The sequence below is a fragment of the Cucumis melo genome, chromosome 2 (genome assembly GCF_025177605.1).
Source record: "Cucumis melo cultivar AY chromosome 2, USDA_Cmelo_AY_1.0, whole genome shotgun sequence".
Taxonomy (NCBI): Eukaryota; Viridiplantae; Streptophyta; class Magnoliopsida; order Cucurbitales; family Cucurbitaceae; genus Cucumis; species Cucumis melo.
In genome coordinates, this window is record NC_066858.1 from 2,350,789 (window position 1) to 2,361,059 (window position 10,271).

Sequence of the window (10,271 nt, forward strand, 5' to 3'; positions counted from 1 at the left end):
ATTATGATGTCCTTTTGATAAAATTTAATCGATTATTTCAAAAGAAAAAATAACTAAAAGCATAAATTAAAAGACTAAAATAGTTGCATTTTAACGACTAAAACGAACTAAAAGTAAAAACAACATTTAAACAATAACATTTTTTGTTTACAAAAATACAATTGAGGTTTCCTATATTTTTTTCCTTTAAATCTAAATATGCATAAATTAGCTTGGAATCTTTATTTTTAACTAGTAATGTTTGAATTGTTTTTGTGGAAAAAAAGGTTACACTTCAATTGATAAACAAACGTATTATACGTATTATGAATATGTTGATATAAATGGTAAATCTAATGAGGTAGATATTGATATTAAATATCGATGACTAATTTAAACCTCTTCTATAAGACTAATTTAAATCTCTTCTATAAATATTTGCAAAGAACAATGTATCATCTATTTAATCTAACATGAATAGAAATACTAATAACTACATTCGTAACTTAGTTCAGAGAGAAATTTTCATGAATTGATATCTTATCGACAAATTATAAAATTAAAATTTTGATATCAACAAAAATTATTAACAAGTAATAAGAACAGAGTAAAGAATGGACATAAATTCTGGTACAACCCGAAGCCTTGTCGATTGTTTTGTCTCGAATTTTGGTTGCAAGGGCAATGAATGATGCATCTCAATGAAACAGAGAGAGAGAGCGAAAATGGAGGATCGTGTGGGGCAGTGCCGCGTGGAAGGCCATTGCCAAAGCTGGGGAAGCAAGAAAAGGATCGAATCACCATTTCCCACATGTCAGGTCAACAGAATGGATTTTCAAACGAACAAAAAAGTCGTCAGCTTTGTTAATTTCTTGAGGTCCCATTCTCCTCTTCTTTCTTTTCAACAAATTTTACCTCCTACTCACATCACAAAACGGAATTTCAGATAACATTGACAGAAAAATTTTCTGATTTTTTGGAAGAAAATCATCAGGAGAAACTGAAAAGAAAAGGGGAATATATGGAGAATCATGAGGAGGTTGAAGGTGAGGAAGAATATGAAGTGGGACCCAATACCGTGGAGGAAGAAGAAATTGGATTTGTGGGTTCGAGCTTGACTTTGGAGAAGGTTGCTGCAGCCAAACAGTATATTGAGAATCATTACAAGGCTCAAAGAAAGCACATTCAAGAACGCAAAGAGAGGTTTGAAATCTCCCTTGTAAATCTGTTTCTTCTATGATCGCCTTCTTATTTGTTTCTTTATTTGTATTTGCACGTATTTGGAAGTAATTAATCAGGCTTGTCATGTTCAAAATCAATCCAAACATGCCTTAATTGGTCAAAATTAATTTAATATTCAATTTTATGCTTTTAAATGTAATTTCCATGTCATGTAAATTGGTTTCGAAGGATTAAGAATGTGTTCCGAAATGATTTTGAAAATGACAAAAGTGATTTTCGTCATTTTAGAATCGCTCTCAAAACACGCCCTCAGAGAACTTGGATTTGAAGTTTTCTTTTAACACAACACCTGCAATGGTTTTATGAGTGGATGTTCATTTTCTGTGATATCGTTTTTTTTCTTCATGTTTCTCACATTTGATACATTTTGGGAGATGGGTTCTGGATGGCTATTTCTCGTATTGGTTCTTCGTCGTTGTTATGGTTATTATGTGGCAGCTACGAAATTAATGTCTTCCAAATTAACTTTCTATATAAATTATGTGTTACTTATTGCATAATAGTTATAGATTAGAAGATAGAGGTGTATAATTGTGGAAAAGTTAAAGGAAGAAGAAGCTTTTAGCTTTTGACTTTATTCCTTTTCAGGTGTATGGGATCCATTTGTAGTGCACTTTCTTCTTTTGTTTTGTACAGTTGCATTTTTTCATTTGCTCTTAATAAAAGGTGAAACATTATGTGATCCTTTTAGTATCCGAAGTGCATGTCACTTGATTTTTCAAGAAACAGGAACTGCATTTTAGTATGTTCTTCATGTGTTGTGGAACTAGCAGAAGATATACTATGTGTTTATGCAATTTATGGTACTTGAAAGAGTGTCTTTCTTCCTCCCTTAGCCCTTCAAAGGATGAATGCTGGTAGATGCTAGATGCTAGAATAAGTTGATGAATTGATAGCTTGATTATAGTAATCGAGCATTTTTGTTTACCAACACCAATTTGGTTTTTGGTTTTTGAAAATTATGCCTATTTCCTCTTAATTCCTTGTCATTGTTTTCATATTTTTTAAGTAAAAGAGTTGAAGTTTTAGCTAAATTCCAAAATCAATTTTTTTTTTTATTTTCAATCAAAATTTGGCTTTGTTTTTTAAAACATTGATAAAAAGCAGATAGCAAATCGGAGATGGAAGTAGTGTTTATAGACTTAAAGTTTAAAAACAAAAAACTAAAATCCATAAACCAAATAGTTATCAAACGGGGCCTAAGTGATATCTAGAATTGTTTGTATTTTTCTTCTTGCTTCCTATTCATTTATGCAATTGAAAAGTGTTTGCTTGGTGGTAGAGGCCCTTAAACTCAACTGAGTGGGAATGAAATGTTTGAACCATCAAATATTATAGGTTCAGACTATGATCTACAAATTTCTACCTAATAAACATGGGTTCTATAATTCTGGCACATAAGTTGTCTTGTTTCTTCTCTTATTCATTTGAGAGTGTTTTGACTTTTACTTGCTGTCCACATTGTTCTTGACCTCTCAAGTTGGTCAAGTCCAAGGCCAGAGTGCGATCTAACGGGTTCATGAAAAGTTTGGGATCTAACATGTGTCTCACCTTTGGCGCATAAACTCAGTAAAATGTATGATATTTTGTTAAGCTCTCATTTTTTCTGTTGCCTGCTTGACATATTGTTCCAGCGAAAATGATTTCGGAATTTATACTTGGATCCATGTAGGTTGTTGATTACGTTGGGGACTAAATTATGGATTTTGTAATAGATGAGGCATGTTTCTCTTAACTTATTATCATATTTGTAGGCGCTCCGTGCTTGAAAAGAGGTTGGCATCTTCAGATGTCTCAGAAGAAGAACAAATTAATCTATTGAAGGATTTGGAACGCACAGAGACTCAATACATACGACTGAAAAGGCATAAAATTTGTGTTGAGGATTTCGACCTTTTGACAATTATTGGGCGAGGTGCTTTCGGGGAGGTTGGAAGTAGAAATTATTAATTGTGGCATATAATTAGGACAATTTCTTGTAAAGATTCCAAATGCTTTCTCTGTTCTATCTTATTACTATACATTTATGTTAATATCTCTTGAGAACTAAAATGATTTATCTGATTGGATTAAGACTACACAAACAAAATATGCCCACAAGTTGTTTGCTATGAATTTTTTAGTCAAACATGTTACGTTTTTTCCAGATTTTCCATTTAAGTTTTACTTTCCTTCTGGGAGTTAACATAGTTTAATGTATATTCAGTATTATTTTACAGGTCAGACTTTGTCGGGAAAAGAAAACAGGGAACATATATGCCATGAAGAAGTTGAGAAAATCAGAAATGCTCAGCAGAGGACAGGTAAGATCTGACTTGTATATTGTAGTTTCAACTTCTAAATGTTTTTTAACTCTATGAAATACCTCCATTAAAAAATTTTCTTCCCATGTTTTGGTGAATGCTTTTTCTAATAAATGTTAGAAAATTCCATAGATGAGAATAAAGTTTAACAAAGCAGAAATTGATTTTTCTTCCTCCTTTGTTATTCTCTCCTTTTTTGGTAAATATACCAGTTTCCTTTGTTAAAGAGAAAATTTAAATTAGATATTCGGAATGATTGAGTCAAGGTATCGACAATTTTCTACTATTAGATATGGTCTGTGGGGTTTCATCAATTTCCGAGGAGCCTTCCATCTTTGAAGAGAGATGAAGTGGAATCATTTTCATGCTGCTCTTTTTTTCAGTGTGTTTTGTGTCCTATAGTTCTGTTCCTGTCGATGTAGACTTCATTTTTCTTTTCTACAGAAACACAATTCTGGCCCAAAGTACCTCTTTTGGAATGCTTAAAAATAATGCAAATAGGCATTGGCCTACATTTGATAAGCATTCATACTGGCAATTAGAATCTGTAGAAAGTATACTATAATAAAATAAGTTGCTTCGAACTCCCATCTGATCACCAATCATAATCATTATTGTCCTTAATTTCTTTTGTATAACTTGTTGTGGTGAACATGCTTCTGGAAAGGACGATCCCTTTCTCTTGATTTTGAAAACTTGTTCAATTTCAGAATGGCTATCTGCACCATTGTGGAAAAGATGTCAAGTTACATGCTTTTTCAAGAGCAATGTTGTTGGCTATTCAATTATGGAACATTATAGCTTTTGTGCTATGAGAACAATCGGTTTACCTTCTCTCACTTGTCAGTTATTTACAACATAGGTTGAACATGTCAGAGCTGAAAGGAATTTACTTGCAGAAGTTGCGAGTCACTGCATTGTGAAACTCTATTATTCCTTCCAAGATGCCGAATACTTGTATCTGATCATGGAGTATCTTCCAGGAGGTGACATGATGACTTTACTGATAAGGGAGGAAACTTTGACGGAAACTGTGGCCAGATTTTATGTCGCCCAAAGTGTTTTGGCTATAGAGTCAATTCATAAACATAACTACGTCCACAGGTTGGTTCATTATGCTGGTGCACATTCACTGATGAACTCGATTGCATCTATTATACCTTCAAGTCATTATGCATTTCTGAATAGATGCACAATTTTTTATATATTATAGATGTGTGTGGGGTTATGTGTTTTTACACAACTTTATAATGTGCTTTATGCGTAGTTCATCTAAATTTTCAGAGACATAAAACCTGATAACCTTCTACTGGACAAAAGGGGTCATATGAAACTTTCTGATTTTGGTCTTTGCAAGCCTCTTGACTGCACAAATCTATCTGCTATAAATGAAAATGAAGTCCTTGATGATGAAAACTTGAACGACACAGTGGATATGGATGAGAGCTTTCCAGGTAAAAAAAACGGGAGGCGCTGGAAGAGCCCCCTTGAACAACTTCAGCATTGGCAGATTAACAGAAGGAAACTGGTATAAGAAAAACTCTCTTCATGTTCAAGAACTGTGCAGTCCCATAGATATTTGGTGTTTTTTTACTTCCTTTTCAGTAACATAAGCTAATCTTTTAATTAACAAGCTCTAACTTTAGAGAAAGGAGAACCCCAAGTGGTAAGGTCCTAGCGGGCAACTCGTTTAGTTTTAAGAAACTAATAATACTCCTGTTTTATTTATTTATTTTGATTGTCAGCACCTTGATATCTATTTATATTTTCAAATTTGACCATAAAAATTTGTTAGAGAACGGAGATAGAGAAAAAGTAGCATTTATCTTCACATATTATATTTCATGGTCCTTTGTAATCATCTTACAGTTCTATATTTTTGTCTATTAATGGTAGGCATTTTCCACGGTCGGCACTCCAGATTACATAGCTCCTGAAGTATTGTTAAAAAAAGGATACGGTGTGGAATGCGACTGGTAAGTTAATCCAATTTGACTGCTTGACATTTTCCAATGAAATTCTCCAACAGTAGTCATTATATTGAATTTCCAGCTAATGTCCAAGAGAAATGACTAGATGAAAATGTAAAGATGAGTGAGATAAGAGTTGATTACTTTCTTTTCGTGCCAGTATGAGCATAGTTCAAGTGACATGAACTTGTACTATCAACCTCAATGTCTAAGATTCAATCTTTTTGCCACACATAATATCAAACAACAACAATAACAATAAGTTACTCTCTCTTCCTTGTGCCAAACATCATCAGAATGTTAGACAATTTCTGTCCAATTAAGTTAGCCAAATTCTTTGTATTCAATTAAAATATGGTTGTCCAGTGGAAATTCTCAATTATGATAATCTTGTCATTGAATGAGGTTTGTTTGCTTCATTGGTCCCTATACCTATACCTTATTGCGTATTCATTTTTTCTTGGGAAGAATAATAATTGCTTTTGCTTCAATGTCGTCATCAGAACGAATTCTTATACATATCCTGGTTGCAGGTGGTCTCTTGGTGCAATAATGTATGAAATGCTTGTTGGTTATCCACCATTTTATTCTGATGATCCAGTGACAACATGCCGAAAGGTCTGATCTAAATTACATTTGTGGACTTGTTTATGAAAAGGACATCTGGCTTTCCTTTTGCTTTTTTCTTTGAATAGTGTGACCACTCCAGCTATTCATTTGGGCTCTATTCGTGCGCTTATAGCTGATGATTCTTTCTAATTAGAAACTAGCAATATTTAATTAAACCAGTGAAGGATTCAAAGGAGGAAGAGAAAAGTTAGCCCATGGTAAAAGGAAGTTACCAAAAATCCCTTCCTATTAGTACATATAGTTTATAGCTATCATGCTAAGTGGTCTATTCTTTACGTTTCATTTTCCTTCTATCTCGTGGTTCAAATTAAATTAATGCTTGTGCAAGACCCTAGTTATGGCTATATTAGGATTATTAGTATGGTTATTAGTAAGAGACATGTTATTAGTAAATAGTTAGTAAGTTTGTTAGGACAAGGTTATAAATAGATGGAGTGGGTTTGGAGCAAGGAGTGAAGAATTCTGTGGGATTTTCTTTGGGAAATTTGGGACAGACTACCCCTCTTGAAAGTCTAGGTTATCTTGTTACCTTGTTACTTTTCTTATAATATTACAAGATATTTCCATATATTTCCATACTTGAGTGTTCTTGATGCATTAGGTATCCTAACAGCTTGCTATTGAATTTTGTTATATCAGATTGTGCATTGGAAAAATCACTTAAAATTCCCTGATGAGATAAGATTATCACCTGAAGCAAAAGATATGATCAGTAGGCTGCTTTGCGATGCTGAGAATAGGCTCGGTTCTGGAGGTGCAGACCAAATCAAGGTCAGCATATAGTAGTTTCCCCAAATTAAATATACGCTGATGGTTTATTCTTATTGTTCTATATATTGACAAACAAACATATTAGACTCATCCTTGGTTCAAAGATACCGATTGGGACAAACTCTATGACATAGATGCAGCGTTTAAGCCCGAGGTCAATGGGGAACTTGATACTCAGAATTTTATGCAATTCGATGAGGTGAGGTCAAGATAATCTTCTTTTCTTTAAATCTCACTCCATGGATCCATTATTGTTTCATGGTGACTGACTTTTAATTGTATGAACATTCCTCTAAGGATTGGACATGGTTTCTAAAAGATAGCCATTTGAGTCAAACAAGAGGTTCTTGATCCAAATCTCCAAATTGTGTTGTACCTGCGTTTTAAAACACATGTAATTAATATATTTACATGAACTCATTTTGGGACTCTTTGATAATAAAGAAAGTGAACATACTATATATATGTTACAAGATATACAACTTACAATAAGTCACTAGTCCCCTAAGAAGCATGGGTACAAATATGAGACATGGACATGACACAACATATTTTTTTAAAAAAAATTAGGACACAGACACATGAAGGGCATGTTTTTGAAATATATGTCATTTTTATATCAAAAGAAAATTCAAAATAAATGGGCTAATGCATTTATATGCTTAAAAAGTTAATTTGATTTATTTCAGCCTTAAAATTTATTATTAGTCATATATGTGCCTTTTCAGTCCTACTTAACTAGCGTTCTATAAATGTCTATAATATTTGTTGCACTAACAAGTGTTTGATAGTTGTCTAAACAGTGTCCAGCACGAACAAGCCAAGCAAACTAAAGTGTCTATGCTTCTTAGAGACACTTACCATAGTAATCTAGTTCCATTCAACTCATAATTGACAACTATTTCATTCAAGAAATTTCATGCAGTTTTTGTAAATAATGTGCTTTGGATTATACTATGATCAGGATAGGAAATAATCTCTCACATACACACAAATACAATAAAAATAAAAAGGAACAAAATAGATCAATTATGCACTTAGATTGTTAGCAATAACTCTCTCTCCTCACCTAGATTTCTAGATCCTGACAGTGGTTCTGCTGTGTCATAGGTTGATCCACCGCCAACTAGATCTGGATCTGGACCAATAAGGAAGGTACACAATTTATTATCTTGAGCATTAACGGATGCAAGTAATAAAAAAATGCACCTTTCTACATGAAGAGCATCTTCCATTATTAAGTTAACAGCGTACATCAGTCATCTTAAAATTTATGTTATTTTGCACCATTGCTTTGAATGAAATATTATAAATCTATCTAGTATTTACTCTTCATTTCAATTACTGCTGTTTACATTACTTAGTTGTTTTGAACTTTTGATAAAATCATAAAAGTATTTGATATCTTATTGTCTCCACTGACCTTTTGTTAGATGTTGTTGACTCCCAAAGATCTCAGTTTTGTTGGTTATACATACAAAAATTTTGAAGCCGTCAAAGGGCTACACCATTCATTTGGTAAGAGATCTATGTCTTTCCCGATTTGATTCTTGATTGAATCATCTTCCTCCCACGCCTCATCATGTAACATGTGTAACAACCTGTGCTACGTGATGTGCTTATGCTACTGTGCATTTCTCTAGTTCGGCCATGGATTTAGCCTAATCCTTCCAATTGATGATCACTTTTAGGGTTATTTCTGCGTCCTAACCTCTCTTAGATGTATTATATATGCCAGCATTTCTCTTTCAACAGGCTAGAGCTTAAATGCTTTTACGCAGACAAAAAATGGATCTTGCATACTTACTGCAGTGTGCAAAATTGTTAAAGTAATTTACCATTTGAAAACTATTTGCTTATCAAGTTGTCTCATAATATGAGTTGGGTGTCTGGATTCCATGAGCGAATTCAAAAAGTTGGATCTAACTCAGTTGAAGTAATGAGTTGCATTACTTTGATTACTCTTCATGTTTTTTGAATGAATCTCATCGAATGTATCCCAAACATATTCGTAAGCGGCAGAATTCAATGCCGCATATCAAATTTTACTCTCATTACTTTCTAAGTAGATATCCTCTTCTGTCACTTTCTGCAAAGCTCATAGGTTTACGTCGTATCACCTGGACTCGAGTATTGTTAATAAATGTCCCCCATATATCAACAGTTAGTTTTGCCCTCTTCTCACTTTAACTACTTGATTCTTCTATCTGTTGAACAGTGACAAATTCTTACATGAAAATATAAATATGCACATGCTTACCTGTATAATTTGATGTTTTCTATGATAATGGTTTGAGTTGAGGAAACATGCCAGGACCTTTTCTGACATTCTTGTCTGTCCAATTCCTATTTCAGATGTGAAGTCAAACACTGCCCCCATTCGAACGTCGTCTGTAGACTCAACTAAAAGTAAGAGATTTGATCAAACTATACTTGTCAATTCGAACTCGAGCTTTGAAGTTGTTTTGCAATAAGCTTCTTACGGACATGAACATCTTGTACAGGTGACTCGGCATTGGATAACTACACAACCACCTACTCAAGAGATGACATGGAAGCCATATTGGCATCATCCGGGGATGCTTTGTCACAGTAAAAATATTAAAGAGGCCATCTGAAGAAGATAATGGCTTATACTTAAAAGCACCTGTTTATTTCTTCAGTGGCAAAGGAATTTCAAAGTTCCAAATTGTTTTGCAAAGTTCATGTACAGATTTTTTGGTTTAGGAACTCAAGATCTCCCCCTCCAAATGGCTGCTTTGGAGCGTGTGAGATTTTGAGTTTTTTGTTCCTGAGGCCTTGACTGCCTAGGTTGGCTGATAAAAACTAGCCTTCTCTTGTGGCCGTTTCTTGGGCCTTTTTTTTTTTTTTTTTTTTGCCTCGTTCTTCTCTCCCTTTGTATTTGAGAAATTGTATTGCTGCATTAACAATCCATAAAGCTTTTGGTGTCTCATGTATCATTTTCATTTTTTTCGCAAGTTGTTCATAATATCCCCATCTGTTTTTGGGAGACAGGTTCGCTTTTATTTGCGATAAGTTGAATGTATAATCTTGTTCCTGATGTATACATCATTTTTCCCTTATAACTCTTTTTTTTTTTCGGTCACCTTCTAGTATTCTTTTTGAGTATTAAAAGAAAAGATCCTTTAAAGAGATAAAATGCTCTTACATAGTCTTGTGATATTGACAGAAAAAACAAACAAAAAACGTAGACAATAGAGAATCGATAAAAAGATTTACGTGATTCATTAGCAATATGTTAGAGATACATCCACCTTGCCGAGGAAGGGAACAATAAAAATAAATTAAGTTACGGGTTCTGAGAGGTGCATATGAGTTAGAGACTTTATATAGTTCATTCCTCTAAAATCTATAG

The 10,271-nt window shown here is 33.6% G+C and overlaps 1 protein-coding gene across 6 annotated transcripts; it reads left to right on the forward strand.

The window, feature by feature from the left end:
- The first annotated feature begins 624 nt into the window (after positions 1 to 624).
- LOC103492344 (uncharacterized) lies at positions 625 to 9,899 on the forward strand. Of its 6 annotated transcripts, none has more exons than XM_017045449.2 (14): positions 625 to 856; positions 974 to 1,182; positions 2,976 to 3,150; positions 3,441 to 3,524; positions 4,387 to 4,628; positions 4,809 to 5,052; positions 5,421 to 5,500; positions 6,028 to 6,112; positions 6,764 to 6,895; positions 6,981 to 7,094; positions 8,006 to 8,050; positions 8,329 to 8,413; positions 9,251 to 9,304; positions 9,400 to 9,896. In XM_017045449.2, exons 2-14 carry the CDS (start codon positions 1,001 to 1,003, stop codon positions 9,489 to 9,491), a joined length of 1,614 nt encoding a protein of 537 aa, XP_016900938.2. In that variant the 5' UTR covers positions 625 to 856; positions 974 to 1,000; the 3' UTR covers positions 9,492 to 9,896. The 6 variants fall into 6 exon arrangements, with proteins under 6 accessions (XP_016900938.2, XP_050937308.1, XP_050937309.1 ...); XM_051081351.1 differs by having other exon boundaries at positions 626 to 856; positions 963 to 1,182; XM_051081352.1 differs by lacking the exon at positions 625 to 856 and having other exon boundaries at positions 866 to 1,182; positions 3,428 to 3,524; positions 4,508 to 4,628; positions 9,400 to 9,899.
- The last annotated feature ends 372 nt before the right edge of the window (positions 9,900 to 10,271 follow it).

Coding starts and splice junctions, on each gene's coding strand:
- LOC103492344 (XM_017045449.2), top strand. CDS start 1,001: ATGGAGAATCATGAGGAGGTTGAAGGTGAGGAAGAATATGAAGTGGGA. Junction 5,053..5,420: donor AGATTAACAGAAGGAAACTG/GTATAAGAAAAA, acceptor TATTAATGGTAG/GCATTTTCCACGGTCGGCAC. Junction 9,305..9,399: donor GTCTGTAGACTCAACTAAAA/GTAAGAGATTTG, acceptor CATCTTGTACAG/GTGACTCGGCATTGGATAAC.